Genomic DNA, 16,737 nt, shown 5'->3' with positions numbered 1-16,737 from the left:
GAACCGCTGTAATTCTCGCTGAATAAAAAAATCTTGGCTGACCTTTTTTTTTCAAAATCTTTTGAAGACCAAATGTCGGAATGGACTCTGATAGTAAGGTGAATAGAGGAGTAGGTATGTGGCCGTCTTGTCGCTTGTGAATTGATGTGCATTCACCAGGATCCAGCAGGTTGCACAGTGGGCCCCAGCACTCCAGCTTCCCCTAGACTAGAGGGCCACACTACAGACACGGCAAGGGCCCCTGGAAAATATTCCCCGTTCAACACTGCTGAAGAAAAGCCAGATCAGAATCGACCAAGTAAATGGGGGGAAAAAACTTTCTGTGTTCTGGAAGTGATTATTGTTTATATTGAGTGGGAATCGGTGATAAATTCCTGTTCAGCTTCTGTGTGTTTTAATCAGGTCTGGCAAGCAGGCCTCATTAGAGTTTATATGGGGTAGAAACTTGTTCTCTCTTGTTTTTTTTTTCATAACTTTAGCTTTAGCTCTAGAAGAAAATACATCGAGTGTGCATTGTGCTGTGAAAAATCTCACTTCAGCTCAGAAATAAAGTGAGATTTCCAAAGCACAGTGATGGGGGGACTTACCAATTTTTATTTTTGTCGTCGGTGTCATCTACCTACGTGCACAACAATCCAGACAGCTGATGTTCAGCTTCACCCAGTTTGCCGCAGTTGCAGTATAAAGCTGTGTGAGGGGATTATCCAGTTGTTTAGTCCATTTAATCACCTCGGCCACTGAATTCCTTTCTGATAAAACCTGCTGAACAGCTATTCATTGAGCTCTACAAAAATTTGCATTAACTATAAACTTGGCCTTTAAATATTTTTCTCTCTTACTGCTGCTTACCTCTTTCAACATACAGAGATTGACACACAGACAGACTTACATGATATTTAAAATCAACAGCTTATTATGTGCTGTTTGTCTGTTTGTAGTCTGTAAACTTTATTGCCGTGTTTTTCTTTCAACAAACCCCTTGTGAAGCTCTAGTGCTGTGCTAATTGTTCGTGTGAAGAGCCCACAGTCCTTAAATGTGGAGCTGTTCTGAATTACAGATCTCTGAAGTCAGAGACTCCCATGGTGTGATAAGAGAGACCCCTTTCTGTACTCAAGGCTTTTAAGAGGAGGACTGTTAACTTGTTCTTCTTAATTCATCTTTCTTTTCCTTGAAAGTATCCCACAGTTTCATCTCTTTGTTTCAAATAAAAGCTCCTCCAGATGTTTTTAAATTACAGGTTAGTGTTTGCCAGCAAAAACAAAAATACCCCCCCCCCCTTGCCTCCCATATCACATCCTTTGAAGCTGCAGTAACTAAACGTAGCAATTGGGTGAGTTTTCCCATTCTTCCACTAGAAAAACTTGTGAATTGACCCACTCTGTCTCTCTGTCTTTCTGCTTTTAATTATGAAAACCCTTTTCGTGCGGTTCAGGTTTTTGTTTCTGCTCTTGAGGTGAGGTGTGAGTCAAGGTTGCACCAGTTGTTTTTCAGGGGGTGACGAGCCTGGCCTGGATCTTTTTCCAGATGAGTTGGGGAAAATGCATCTGTAGAGAGCTAGTAAATCAATGGCAGCAGTGTGGGCTTTTTTTATTTCCCTGATGTGCGTCTCTGGTCCTCAGGAAACAAAAAGTAATTCTCACTAGTGAGTGGCACATCGCAATGAATACAGGGGACTTGCTCAGCGTTTGTTCAGATTTCAAATGGAACAAGTCTTTCTTCTCTTGGCCTCAATGTGGTTAAGTGTCTGGACTGGGCAGGCCACAGTCTTCCTGCACTGCTGAACCTTGATTTTTATGGGCCCTACAAACAGTGCCGACAACTTGGCTGGGGGGATCTGTTTCTTGCTGATGGCTTATCTGGGAGGTGGGTGGCTATCGTGACAGCAGGATCTGACCGTTGCCAGCCAAGGATGAGCTGAAGGGGAGGGATGATGAGCCCAGCAGGTTGTGGTTGTAACAGGTTGCATAATTTTTGGGAATGTACAGTGTCTTTAAGTCGTCTTTTTTTTTTTTTGCTGTAGTTTGTGCAAAGGTGGTTAAGAACTGATTTTATCTTGTTTGTTTTTGTTGGGAGCGAGCTGTATTGGAAATAAAAGTCAAGCCTAAGAGCTACAGCATTGTGGCTTGGTGGGACACCCTTGCTGGTAGCAGTTGATCAGAGCACCCAAAGGCTTGTGTCCGTCTCGGGGCTCTCCCGGGGTGCTGACTGATGGTCACTCTCTGTCCCTCGCGCCGCAGGTCGTTTGGGGTGGTGCTGTGGGAGATCGCCACGCTGGCAGAGCAGCCCTACCAGGGGATGTCCAACGAGCAGGTCCTGCGCTTCGTCATGGAGGGGGGGCTGCTGGACAAGCCGGACAACTGTCCAGACATGCTGTGAGTACACCCATCGTTCTTTTCCTTGCTGGCTGCATGTCCGCCTTTCCAGAAGGAATAACGGGCTTCCTTCCGGTTGTACAGAGGACGCATGGGTATGGCCAGTATTGATGAACTACACACTGCTTTTATTCTTGTTACTGCAACTGAGAAACCAAGGGAAAGCTGTGAGTTTTTAGAAGCGTAAGGAGGGTACGGTTGTATGAAATGACATGCATGCGGTTATGAGAAAGGATGGGGTTTCCCTGGAGTGTCCTGCGCGTGTGGACGGCCAGAGCTCAGAGGTGCAGGCCCTGTGACCGGCGCCAGCCCGGCCGCGTCGTTAGCCGGTTGCAGCTGGGACGTGTGGTCTGAGCTCTGGGCGGCCGGGATAGCACCGATACCCTCTGGTCCGAGGCCTGTCAGGTGACCCACAGCTGCGGCAGGCGGGTGAGAGAGGAGGGAGGCACTGTCCCTTGCTCCAGCTGTGCTCCAGCTGTGCAGCGGCGGTAAAGCCGAACGGTGTCAGTTCCTAACTGGGAGCTCGGGAATAGAGTAGAAAAGCTGCCATATGCACAGTGGCTCTGGGAGGCATGGCTTGCTGAAACCTGGGCCGGCCCTTCCTGAAGAATTGTTTGTTGTTCATTTTGTTGGTGATATCATCGGGAGTGCGAGCATCTCCTGCTCTCTCCAGGCGTTATTTATAATTCTTCCATTTGTACATGATCTCAGTTACAGCTGAGACAGGGAGAGAAGATCCCCGCCGTGAGAAACAGCTGAGCACTGAACTCCCAGTTCGGATTCATTTCGAGTTTTGAGAGCTGCGAGGCCTCGGGAATCGGGACTCTTAACGCCACACACAGGGTTACAGGGGGACCAAGCCGGGCGCACAGGCCCAGCCGAAGCCATCAGCAGAAGTTTTTAAATAAAGACAAGTGATCTCGGGCCCCGGGCGGTAAGCTGAGGCCTACAGAGAAGGAGCCTGGAGAGCGAGGGATGTCTCCTGTTCCCCGGGGGGATAGCTTGGCGGGAGGCCAGAGCACTGTTCCCGTCAGCGGCTGGCGATTCTGCACTGTCCTGTTCGGCGGCGTGCCATTCTGAGAGCGCCTGTATTTGCATCCTGTGGGCCAGGGGCAGTCGTGTCTGCTCGTTTAAGTGTTGGCGTTTCCCCTCTGCGCAAAAAAAAGTTGTTCTCTAGTTTCTGTGTGCTCAATGTTTTTGCTCAGTAAGTTTTAAGTGGACACTCGAGAATCCCGGCAAGCGACAGTTTCAGATGGGAGATGTATACTGATGAAGTCTGGGACCACCTTAGCTCCTTTCAAGGCCTGGCATTTTGTTTCCTTAAACCTCCCTATCATTGTTCGATCCAGTGATATTAACTATTAGGATTTGAAGCAGCATCTTCCATAATTAAATACGGACCCAGGCTGCTGGGACATCCCAAGTTAACGACGAGACGTTGCGCGAGGCTGTGTCAAATGATTCTCCTCTTAGACGCAGGTGTCTGTGTCTCGATTCTCATGGCCGTGTGTCTCTCTGCTGTGAGATTCTTCATTTGAAATGAGAGTTCGACACAGGTTTGGAGTCTGTACAGAAACATCAAGAACAATCCTCACAATTCCCACTTGCGAAAAAGACCCGGGGTTTGAAATGACCTTCCTACTCCTGACTAATTTGTCAGGTGAAGATATCGGACTATTGACGGGTAAAATGAACAAAAATAGAGATCAAAGAATCAAAGTTTGGTTGTAAGCATGAAATGTGACATACTATTGGAATAGTAGTTCAGGTGGGTAGCTGCGTCAGCATGCGTAGGCTGCAAAGGAACAAGTAATAGGTTTATTCCATGCTGGAAAAAAGAAGAAAGAGAACACAACGTTTTGGCCGTGGAGCCTTCTTCAGGTGCGGAGCATGGCTATTCCATACTATTGGAATGAAGCTCGTGCCGTTGTAGTCCTTGCACTGCGTGGGGTCCGCGAGGAGTGTATCCGCGGAGTGTATCCGCGAGGAGTAAGGTTGCTCCCAACATCACCCTTCCACCTGCCAGCCAGGGGCGGTGAGCAGCACAGCAGACAGACAGTCACTAGTCTCGCACTGTCCTTTCTCCAGATGGTGAAAATATAACGGAAGAAACATTACAAACGAGAGGAGGGCATCTTGCCCGTTGGGTAGTCAGTAATTCATTGATCCCAGGATCTCATCCAGATGTGTCTTGAAAGGAACCAGGGTATAATCGTCGGTAGCACAGCTGGAAAACGTGTTCCAGATTCGCGCAGCCCTTTGGGTAATAATATTGTTTTTGCTGATGTGTGGGTCATGTCTTCCTAGAATTTCTCTGACTGTGGCAGCATGAAAATGATTCCACAGACAGGGGAGGGGGAGGTGAATTGACCCATAATGACCCAGGGCCTTCCAGGACATAGCTGGTCCATTCAAGACTCGGTTTCCTGGTGCTCCTTCTGGTACCTCCTTGTACCAAGCAAGCAAGGCACAGTCATAAAATTGTGTTCTTGACTTAATTTAAATCTTGTCTTGTTGAATAGCTATTCATATGGATCCAAAACTACTTTCAGTTATGACCTAGTCTGAGCTGCTGTCTCATGAAGTCACAGACTTGAGCTGAGGGCCGGACAGCTCAACACAACCAGCCAATGTCTGTGCCCACTGTTTAAAATGTAACACAATAACATTGTAAACAGCATTATGTGCCAAATGAGCTCGTGTTGAAAGAGACACTGTTGTGTTTTCAGGGTGCGTCGGCATATTTCTGTCCTACATCGAATAATGGGGAAAAAAAAGCTTTACTGCTAGTCAGCAGGACGTGATGTCAGTTCCAGATTCCAGGAGGAGGGTGTCAGGAGGCAGCGTGGAGTGGCTGGCAGAGCTCTGGTCCTGCAAGCCCAGGGCTGTCAGTTCCAGCATTGTACCTTGTCGGCTGAATATCACAAATACCAGGAAGGCTGATTGACTGATTTTTAAGCTTTTGCAACGTCGTAACAAGAAATACACAGGTCTGCACTTTGTTTTCCTTGAGTAAACTCTCCCGCGAGCATCACAAATGCGCCCGTCTATAATTAAACAGAGGCATCGCTGTTAATACGTACGCAGCTGGTGTCCAGTTTCTAATTAGAATGGTTCTCCTCTGCGGCGAGGCCCGGGTTTAAGAAAGGAGATAGTGTTTTGGAGACGCAAACTCCACGTGTCTCTATGGCAGCCTCTTGCACGGGTCCCGTTTCGCTCCAGCCGGGCGGATTCTGTTTCTGGTAGGGGAGCAGGCAATAGGAAGGCGCAGCAACGGAGCATGTGATGAAGGCTGCTGTTCATTCCTTCGCCTTAATGAGCCTGTTGAGAATTCCACAGGGCTGCCGAGTCAAGTGCTGCAGAAATTAATCTTGGCGTTTCAGGATTCCCAGGAGATCACGCGAGTGAGTGAACTGGAGAGAGAGGAATACAGAGGTCTGTTGATGGCGAGAGGGGGAAGCCTGTTTTGGATGTAGTTCAGATGCGCAAGGAAATCCCTGTTTTAATATTAATTTTTTCTTTAAATAAAAAGAATGAAGCACTTCACTGTGCCATGTTCGAACTAGACTTCAGATCCTCTGCTTTGACTTTTATGAAGCTTAAGTTCGTTTTTTTTTTTTTTTGCCCCTACACAAATCTACAAGAGTGTCAGGGAAATCTCCTCAGTTGCTCTGCCAGAATCAAATTATCAGGAGGATGTTTCCACTTGGCAAGCAGCAGCCGATCGCTGATTTATAGCAAGGTTTTTCTGTGTAGTAGCAGCAGGCATCAGCTGTAGCAATTACAGCTATAAACCCTGACGCCGCCGCCGAAGACAAGAGGAGAAAATGAAGCTTCTGAAACACATTCTCCGTGATGTGTTATCTGCGCTCTCTGCCTTGTTAAAACTGCCTCGATGGGGGAGGTGGGGGACGCTGTTTTGTCAGGTAGCCTTGGCAGTTCCTGGCATCAGACAGTCCACACGTGACAAGTTAGACGAGAGGGGGGGATTTTTATGGGCATGAATTCGAAGGGTTTCAAACCGGGTCAGATGGCCAAAGACACAGGGCTACCCCAGAGGGCATGGGTGGGCCTTGATGTCCCTGTAATTTTCACAGGAGGCCCACCTGAACTGTCAGAAAGTAAACTTAATAAGCCCACCCTGCTTCTTCTGCAGAGCACCCCCCCCGAACTTGTTGTCTTCTGTGGGGGTGGAGGTTAAAAGAAGACTCTACTCTTTGGAATGCCTTCACTCGGCCCACCGGCTTGCCCGGTATTTATTTAATCTGCAGGGGTTGAGACACGCGGGGTATTTTTAGCTTGTTTGTGTGTGATGGAAGAGGTAGCCAGCAGCACTGAGAGCGGTTAGCCCTTAGTCAGTCTTCATGTTCATTTGTTTCCTAATTTTGCTCATGGATGGCAAGCAGTCCGGACGTGCGCCTGTGAGATTTGTTTGGTGCCTTCGGATTAATTTTTTTTGCTGTACACTTCAGATAAAGACTCTCAAGCTATGTGGTTTTCTAGGTGATTTTCCTTAATGGAACAAAATTGAGCAACAACGCCACCCTTTAACACAGAGCGGTAAATGAGACAGGACACCCAGAAGGTAGCAACTGTTAATGACTTTTTCAGTTGAGGAGAAAATTGGGATTCCTGTTTCTAGAAATTGTCCTTCCAGATTGTGAGTCAAGGACAATCAGATGAATTTTCAGCACTCCTGCACGGCTCGTATTCTTACGGCCAGGTTCTTCAGCCCCCGACCCCTTTATGGATGCTCAAAGAGGCACATTCGTTTTTGTAAACGCTCTGAGATGCTTAGGATGCACCTGGAGAATTTCTGAATGTCAGTACATTAGCTAAGCCTTCTGTAAGTTCGATCCTGAGAGGTGTGACTGGGACAGACGAGGTCGCCGCGTCGGAACGGGGCGGTAACAGTTCTCGGTGATCTGGGTGGCTGTGGCGTGGCGCGGCGTGTGTAGACTTTGCCTCTGCCTGACCTGTGTGTCCCCCGGGTCTCTGTGCTCCGTGCAGGTTTGAGCTGATGCGGATGTGCTGGCAGTACAACCCCAAGATGAGGCCCTCCTTCCTGGAGATCATCGGCAGCATCAAGGACGAGCTGGAGCCTCCCTTCCGGGAGATGAGCTTCTTCTACAGCGACGAGAACAAGCCGCCGGACACCGAGGAGCTGGACCTGGAAGTGGAGAACATGGAGAATGTGCCCCTGGACCCTTCCTCCAGCCTGCAGCCCATCGCCCCGGTGCCCCTGGGCCAGGCGCCCCCCCCGCAGCCGGCCTCCCCCACCGCCCCGGGCTCCGCGGCCCCACCGGGCCCGCCGTCGGCCCCGCCCTGCTCCCCGGGCGCGGCTCTGGACAAGCACTCAGGACTGAAAGTGGCCAACGGGCCGGTGGTGCTGCTGCGGCCCAGTTTCGACGAGACGCAGCCCTACGCGCACATGAACGGGGGGCGCAAGAACGAGCGTGCCTTGCCGCTGCCCCAGTCGTCCGCCTGCTGATCCTGCACCCCGCCGGCCCACCCCTCCGCCCCCCTTCAAGCGCCCCCCGCCCTCCCCGGCCCGGCCCGAGCCCGAGAGGAGCGCGTGCCGGACACGCCGGACCGCCGAGAGCCTACTGTACCTCAGTGGATTGTTTTTCATGATTTGTTATGGTTATTATTATAAGTAAAAAAAAAAAACCTGCTGTTGCTGCACAAATGTGGAGACGGGACTGCAGACTGAAACAGATTCAAGGACAAACCCTCCCTTTTCCAGTTTGCAGAACCTGTTCTTTTTTTTTTTTTTTTTTTTTTTACTTTTTTATGTTCTGAATGAAAAGATGAGAAACGTAAACCTAAAGGACTCTTTTAGTCGAGCCCGAGCTGTGGGCTCCTTGTGACTTCTGATGTATGAATTTTTTTTGGAGACTTTCATATGGGACACTTAAGCATATCTGCCAGCGAATCCGACAGAAAAGCACTTTTTTTCCCCAAGCGGTTGACCGATAAGGGTTTTTTTTTTTTTAAAGTCGGATCTCCTCCCACTTCGTTCTCGACCTCTCGTTTCTCTCTTCCTCTCTCTTCTCCAGCGGCGCCCCACGCGCCGGGCGTCGGGATATTTGCTGGGGGTGGGGAAGTGGAGGAGAGGGGCGGGTCTTGACGTGACGGCTCCCCCCTTGTCCTTCCTTCCCAAGTCTGTGTTCCTCGCCGTGGGCCATCCGATCGGACACTGCCCTTGCTATTCTGGTTGGTCGGGGGCAAGAAAGAGCGTGGGGAGGGACTTTTTCCGAATCTGCCAAATTTTTGCCAAAATTGAACTTTCCTGAAACGCTACTCTAACTTCTCCCCTCCTTTCTACAGCTGTCCTCTCTCGGTGTGAGATAGGAGGAGCGCTAAGGCCAGAAGTTGGACACACTCCACGGATTTGCACTGTTGTACATTATTCGACCCCCCACAACCCCACGATTGCAGTCGACACAATAAAGGGGTTCACCCTCTCTTTTTCCCTCCTGCTCCCGGTTTAGATGTTTTTTTCAGCTCGGCTCATCCAGCAGGTTTTTCCCTTTTTTTTTTTGCCGGAAGAGGAGGAAAACAAAGCAAACAAATGGTGGGGGGAGGGAGGGGAGGATTTCCCGGAATGAAACGGGGAAGGGATCGGATCGGCACGGAAATGGAACGGAGCTTCGACCTCGTACTCTAAAGGCAGAATGGGAGTGTGATGCTCTGGGTCTTTTCCAGACTTGTCAGTAGTCTCTCAGTACAATTCAGAAATTTCTATAAGGGTCTTACAGTTGTATGTTAGACCGTGGATCACCTACGTTACACACCGTTTGTCACTTTTATAACTTTTTTACGGTTCAGATGTTCATCTATATGTCTGTACAGAAAAAAAGCTGCTATATTCTTTTTTCCCTTCGTGGATCTATATCTATATCTATATATTAAAAAAAATCTTTCAGGTTTAATCTCTTACTGTTTCCACTACAGCCCATTTTTTCTTATGCTTTATACTGTAGCAAAAAAAAAAAGATTGTTTTTTATTTGAAACTGCATTAGTTGTATTTTTCTTTCCACCTTGATCCTGATAAACTCTCTTATTTTGTCACACAATGTCCAATGCCTTCAATTTTTTTTTTTACAAATGCATTTTTTTCTTCTTTTTTTTTGGGGGGGAGGGGGGGGTTAGAATGCTACTTATTGTTTTCTTCTGGACACCTTAGTCCTGCGTGTGGACTCCCTTTGTACCCGTGGTCAAGTGTTGCTGCGTCTGGTTGTTACCTGGGCGCCGCTCAAACTCAGGTCAAGATAATGGATTTGCTTTCTCCCTGCAGTCTCCTGTAGTGTGCTTGTCGTTTTTTTGCCCGACCCCCTCGACACAATCTCCCGGCCTCCCTGTCGGCACCAGGTTGCTTGCCTCCGCTGCTGGTTACCACACTGGAGGGGTTGTAGTCAAGTTTTTTTTCAAACCCATTCTTCCTGCGGTTAAGAAGGCTGTGGTGAATTTTCGCACTACCCCAGTCTGTCCCCTTTTTAAAAAGTTTGTACAGGTATCCGGGGTTATTCCCAGCTCCAAACATCTCCAAACATCCACCCCGCCCTCCAGAACAGCAGCTCTGTGGCATCTGTGCTTTTGACACCCTGTAGGAAGAGATAGCAAGCACCTGTGGCACAGGAGAGGCTTTTTAACACCAGGACCCTAAACAGGGCAAACCAACGAGCCCATGCCCCAGCCAGTGTGAGCGATTTAGGCCTTACCTGGAGAAGTGGTTCTGAGTTCAAAACTGGGGGAAAAGAAAGTTATTGCTCCTTAAAGATGAAAGTTAAAGTTAAAGTATTGACGTGTTTTTGCTGAGAGTTCAGTGTGTACTGCCCTTTTTGTCTAGTTTTCAGGCATCTGTTACTTAGTGTTGCTAAGAAGGTATTCTGTGTAGGATCTTTCTATTTTCCGATATCAGTTTAACTCACTGTACAAATGCCCCACAATGAATTCTGATAATGATTTTTTTTGTTACTTCTAGAAGTATTTTCGTTAGTTTCTTGACCTGGGGGACGTTTTTTCCATTAAACATTTATCTACCTCACTCTTTTTTTTATATAAGTGTATAAAAATACATCTCACTCTTTTTTTTTCTCATTAGCCTGTAAAGAAAATGTTACTGTTCTCTCTATCCGGGTAAACCTAATTTAACACTCCAAACCACAAGAGTCGCTCAAACGGTTCGGAGCTGGGAGGAGAGGAGTCTCGCGATGGGGAGGTCTGGCATTTGTGAGGAAACGTGCGTTTTCTGTTGTGATTGAGAGAGTCCTCATGCAGAACTCTGCAAAACGAACACCCCTCGGATTGTTTTTCCTGTTTTGTGTTCTGATTTGTCACTTACTGCAGCTTCAGGGGCTTGAGGAGTTTTCCCAGAGTCGTTGGCGTGACCCTCTGCGTTATTTAATTTGTCATCCACTGCTTTTAGACACCCGAGTGATTGCTGACCCCAGGCCAGACAGGTGTCTCTCCGAGGTCGAGGGAGTGCTGATCGTGCCGATCTCTGCGTTTCTGCTCCACACCTCCTCCATCCACAGGCCCCCTCCTCTCTGCTCCTTCGCACATATTGGTTTTCCACAACCAGAGATCCTCAGATCATAACGCTGGTTATGGGGGTTTTGCTAAAACTGTATTTTTTTTTTATTTTATGTACCTTGGTTTTTTTTCTTTGTTATTGTGTGTAGATGACTTTAAAAGCCGATTCACAAAATAATACAAAAATAAATTCAGGATGCCGCCGGTGATTTTGATCATCCTTCCATCTCTCGAGGTTGCGCTGTCAGGGCGTCATGGTCACGGTGACCATGGCAACAGGCTGCAGCTGGCGAAGCCCCAGCTTTGGGAAGCTAAACCCTCGACGACTGGCATCCCTGAAGGCACAGGGCACTGCTGATGGGGATCATTGCTATGGTGTTGGTCCTGCTGCTGTGCGATAGCTGTCTCCCTTGTGTTTCACTAAAGCCATCAAATCTGAAGAGCCGCAGGCAGCAACCATGACTTCTGTAGCTTGGCAGGAGCGGCAGGGCTCCTGACTGGAGGGCCGGGGGTCCCGCTGTCGCCCCCTTGAGTGAGCTCCTTCCCTGCAGCTGCTCCAGTATGGCGCCTTGCTGAATAAGCGAGTAGAAGCATCAGCCGCGTTAATAGTAATAAGACAATGCAACAAGAACCCGTCTTCATTTTGGCGGGAGTGTTGTGTGAAAGCAGGGTGCGGGTCCTGAGCAGCAGCACACGTGCCTTGACTGGGTGTGCTAGGGACCTGGCAGACCGCGTGGTCTAACCGGGCCCCTGGGCGTCGGCCGGCAGTCTCGAGGAGTCTCTTGGCACACGGGCGATCGGCCTGCGGCAGGGCTGGGGGGAGGGGGGCGCTGGGTGGGAGGGTGGAGGGGGGGAGGATACCTGTGCCACATTACTGCTTGCCCACGTTCTCTTGCTCTGCCTCAAGCAGAATCTGGTGCCGGCAAGCCTCCTTTCTCGGGCACAGCCAGGCAGCGATCCGGCCGCCGCTGCTCCAAGGAGTGAAGCTCCTTCGATATCAGGCTTGGTCTTTCTTCCTTCTGCCTCCTCCTCCACCACCTACCACTGTCTGCATTTCGGGCAGGTTCCTCGAAACGTGCCCGCGCTCCAAGATACGGCTCATTCTGCCTCCCTCCCTTCCCACACTCCCAGATGGTTTGGGGGACGCTCGGTCAAAAGAATGCCAAAAGTTTTTTTTTTCTCTACTGTTTTTGTTGGTGGTGAAGTTTTCTGAAGTAATGCAATTTCAAGTTCTGCGTATTTTTCTCAGGGCTCCACGGCCTCTTCATCAGCTTCTCCGGGGGAAGGTGGGGGTTGGGAGGGGGGGGGCAAGAGTCACTTCATGCTTCTTCTTTGTCTCCTTCTGTTTTCTCCACTACTGCTGCTGATACAGTGTTGCTGCTTTGAAAGTTCTGTGATGCTGAGGGCCCGGTCGTCGTGACGACCTGGGAGGGGTGAAGGTGATGGCGTCAACACCAACATGTCCAAAGAATAAAGCGCTTCCCCGCCGAGATCTGTGGGGCAGGGCTGTCGGGCGGAGAGCACGTCCTGATATGGTAGAGCAAAGGGTCTGGGTGGTGGTATAAGACAAAGGGAGCACTTGGGAGAGAAGCTGTCCTCATGATGTCCTCATTCAAACCAGAGATGTTCAAGATACAGAACTCAAACGGGGGTTTCCGAGCTGAGGGGGGGCCGAGTGGGGGGGTTGTGGAGAGGGAGGAAAAGTTTGTGGTCCAAGTTTGTGGAATTCCAGGTGTTCAGAATAAAAAGCACTTAAATAATACTGTTTTGTATAAGAATGAGCTCCTGGGATTGCTGGGTGAGGAAAGCAATGGAAATTTGGTTGTTGCTATAGTGGCACTCTGCTGAAAAGATTTTTTTTGTGTGTGGTACTTGTAACATAAAAATTGTAGGTTATCACCATTCTACCAAGGCCTTGTACTCGTGTTGTTGTGTGTGTTTATGGGTGCGAGTGTATCACAGTTAGGTGTAGTCTATCAAGATTTAATGTTTTTATAAGTACAAAAATAGATATTGGTTCTATTTATTCTATTTTGTTTCTAATTCACAGTGATAAATCTGAGATAAATATTGGCCTGTTGAAACATGAATGTCAGTTTACATTATTGAATGCTGCCAGGTTTTTTCTTTCTATGTAGTTTCACACGCTCACTGCTACACACACGTGCGTACACACCAACAGAAACAGGACATGAAATGTCCAGTAGATTACGGGTAGTCACGTGACAGAAAAAAAATACAAATAGCAGAGAAGTTTACAAAAACGTTTTGTGATTTTAGCATTTGTCTGTAGTACATTGCATCGCCAGTTTTTATTGAAACCCTGGAGATGCATTCTCTCTATTAACATTTAGACTTTCCACAGAAAGATGTATATGCAAACCTCAGGCTAGAAAAGTCAGAACACACACAATCACAATAATCAATATGAGGTTTATAGATTTAATTTCCAGGCACTGTTTTTTTTTGCATTTCGCTTGGCATTCCTACATGCTAAAAAAGGGGGCCTTGATCTACTGAAATTTTGTTTGTATTTTTACCTTACCAAAGCCTTTAGCTCAGTGTCACTAAATTGAAACAAACTGTAGGTTCCAATCATTCATCCGTTACTTTGGAAAGTTCTGTATCTGGAGACTCCTGGTTTTTCTCACTAAACACCCCTAGTTCAAACGGGATCATCTTAATGTCATTTCGCTTACTGTATATCCGCAGACACTTTGATGTTTTTTTCTTCAATGTTTTTGTAAGTGAGGAGGAATCCCTAAATGTTAAAGCTGGTTACTTACGGGCACCTGTTGATGAAGGAGCCAGGCTGTTGCCGATGGGAACATCCCGTCGGAGCGCTGTAGAGCCCAGCCTTGCGCTTGCCAAACAGCAGGATTTTGGAAAATGCAGCACATTGCTATACAAGGGAAGACTCACATAATCCAATTGGATATCTACTCCCTCCCCCCCCCCTCTCCCAGGGCCAATGTATTTTTTGAGTAGTGGGGGGGCAGGGAGGGACATATTCTGTGGATGTATTTCAGTTTGATTTTTGTGCTGTACAGTTGCATCCCACAGCTCAGTCTTGTGTTTAAGTGAGTACTGCTCATCAGCAGGACACACAAGGTGTGGGTCATGGTCCCAGTGCTCGGCTACAGGTGTCTGTAAAGGCCACAGTTTCTTTTGTAAATATACTGTAATCTCTTGTAAGGTAAAGCAACAAAAGGCATTTTTGGTGTTGAAAACTAGAGTTGACCAGAGAATTACCCTCTGGGACAGGACAGCTTTGGGAACCAGTGGTAAAATTGGGGGAGATGTCCTGCACAGGTCTGGTACTTAATGAGGGAAGGAGGACAAAAGAAGTGACCGAGAGGAGAAATAAACTTGGGGAAGAAAGAGTTTCCCACAAAACTGAAGATAAAACAATTCAGTGAGCACCTTTTCATGTAGTTTATCAGCAGAATTTCTTGAAATCTCGCAATGTAGCTGATGCTTCATCCAATAATTTTGGAAAAAGTTGAGAAAGATGGGAGCTGCATCTCTGAAGTATCATGAAAATGTGGGATATTTGGTAATTTAAGGATAAAATCAAGAGGGTGGGATCCAGAAGGTATTTTTCCCTGTAATCCTCCAGGCGACTGAAAAAGCCTGGCAAGTAATCTCCAGAGATTTTCTAACTCAACCTTAATGGACAAGTTAGAAAGAGCCCTGATTGCGCAACCCAAGTTAGTACGGCTAGACTCAAGAAATGAGACTTTAGCAGGCAGCAGTAGTTGACCGCAGTAGCTGTCCATATTGTTGGCAGATCTCTCTGAATGCCAAGGACAAGCCTCAATGAAGGTGGCTCTTTGTGAATTCTTCCAAAACGGTTTTCAGCTCAGAAGGCACTTTCTTGTTGCTTGTGCTTCCCTGTGGGAACCTCCAGTATTTCGGCTCTTTACGTGAGCAACAGCTCCAGTGTCTTGGCCTCTCAAAGTACAGGCATTTCGTCCATGGAGGCTCATGGACTTGCAGGACATTTGCACTGGTGGCGACAGTGTGGAAAAGAGGCCATTGGTCATGTCGCCAGTGCACTTCCCCATTTCATTTCCACAAACGCCGAGTTCTGGCCTAGCAGGGTGCCAGGGGTCTGCGGCCCACAGCATGAGAGTAGTCTGGGGTGGCTCCCTCTTCAGCACCAAAGCTCCCGTTAGGAGCTGTGTCCAAAGCAAGATTCTCCACTCTCCGGATTAAGCACTGGTCCTCGTGCAGGTTTGAAGTTCTGTTTGTCCCTTCAGGCGCAATCGGCAATTTCGTGTGCTTCAATTTTACCACTGGGAAGCCTCATAAAACTGACATTGAAAACTACATTTTTTCAAGTTTTTTTTTCCTGTCTTGTTAAGAAAATTAAGAAGATGGCCAATTTGTTACAAAGAATTTGCTGTGTGTAAATTATTCATACGAAATTCCTGTGTTTATATTAAAATGATTCAGTAGATTGAAAAAAGTTTCAAATGTTTTTTTGTATATTCTGTTGTAAGAATTTATTCCTGTTATCAATATATTCTGAATTCTTTACATTATGGGGAAAAAACTTTTGTCTATTTTGAATGGCTGAAACAAAAGAGGATTTTAGTTTCTCTTATTCTGGCTTTTTTTCTAGTAGTTAAAGTACTACAAGATCTAAGTTAAATAAAAACAAATTCTGTATGCAAAGACAACTGTCATGAGTTTTATATTTGTCTGATCTTAACTGCTTGTGTTGTTGAGAATTTCTCACACGTCCTTCATTACTTTAGTAATGAATCTCAGCACATTCCTTTTGTGTGCTTGTCTGGGCTGCTCTGTGTACTATGGGTGTAACACACTGTCTGGGGAGAGTTCAGAAATCTCTGCTAATACATGACATCTTCCTTGATGTGTTGGGAGCTTTAGTGCCTGTAGGAGTAGCTGACCTATTCAAGCCACCCCTAGTGTCAAACGGCATCTTGGCACAGAGGACAGGGTCCTGTAGAGACCCTGCCGTGTCAGATGAGCACGCCGACTGTGCAGGTTCATTCAGCCTAACGCACAGGACCACAGTGAGCGCTGCTGAAGTCTGTGACCTCCAGTGTGTGCAGCTGTTGTGCTCTGGTCCAACTGAGCTCCCTGTGCACGTGGAGTGATTCATGTTATAAGCACCCTATCCGTGGAGCGACTTAGAGAATTAACCTTTGCCTGGGTCCCTATTTATATATATACACAGTACATGGTAGGTTGGGAACATTTCAGACCACAAGCGAACAGTTATTAAAAATAGGCTAGGCACAGTGGGGAGTAACACTGACTGGTGTACATTCAAGCCAAAATAAAGCTAGAAATTTAATGGTTAAATCTGTGGGCTGCACATACTGCAAATAACCCCTTGCCAACCCAAGTATCGAGTCGGCCTGTGTTCATGTTTTCCATGTCCCCTGTATCGGCTCCCTTTATTGTAGCATCCCAAGAAGGGACATCAAAAGATCCTTATTCTAGATGAGTGTTAAGATCGGGGTTTTTTTGTAACTGGAGGGCCTCACATTCCCTTCCAATGAGCAGTAGTTCAGAGGTTAAGGTTCTCAGCTAAGTTATGTTTTTCATTTATGAGCAGTGTTCTCAAGTCCTCTGAGGTAAATTGATTCCTCTTATAAAAGAATCGCCTTTTGGACAGGGATGTAAAATGCCATCAGCCCTGTATCACTTCACTGAACATCGGATCACCCTTCCATCAGGTTACTCAAATCCAGCCAACCGGACCTGCACCATACAGGTTGACTGATGTTCATGGTGGGAGGGTGGGATATCACACACTAGATGACTCGTGGGTATTCAGACAACCACTC

The 16,737-nt window shown here is 47.4% G+C and overlaps 1 protein-coding gene across 1 annotated transcript in view; it reads left to right on the top strand.

Moving 5' to 3' along the window:
• The window catches only part of igf1ra (insulin-like growth factor 1a receptor), a 143,322-nt gene extending 127,725 nt beyond the window's left edge, over nucleotides 1-15,597 (top strand). Inside the window, exons 20-21 of the mRNA XM_088641401.1 lie at nucleotides 2,239-2,373; nucleotides 7,384-15,597. Coding sequence (XP_088497527.1) covers nucleotides 2,239-2,373; nucleotides 7,384-7,864 — 616 coding nt within the window. The 3' untranslated portion in view covers nucleotides 7,865-15,597. The remainder of the gene's footprint in view (nucleotides 1-2,238; nucleotides 2,374-7,383) is intronic.
• The last annotated feature ends 1,140 nt before the right edge of the window (nucleotides 15,598-16,737 follow it).

This window comes from Lepisosteus platostomus, chromosome 7 (genome assembly GCF_059453375.1).
Source record: "Lepisosteus platostomus isolate fLepPlt1 chromosome 7, fLepPlt1.hap1, whole genome shotgun sequence".
Classification (NCBI taxonomy): domain Eukaryota; kingdom Metazoa; phylum Chordata; class Actinopteri; order Semionotiformes; family Lepisosteidae; genus Lepisosteus; species Lepisosteus platostomus.
Note: the sequence above shows the minus strand (reverse complement) of the source record. Positions and strands in the feature narration are given on the sequence as shown.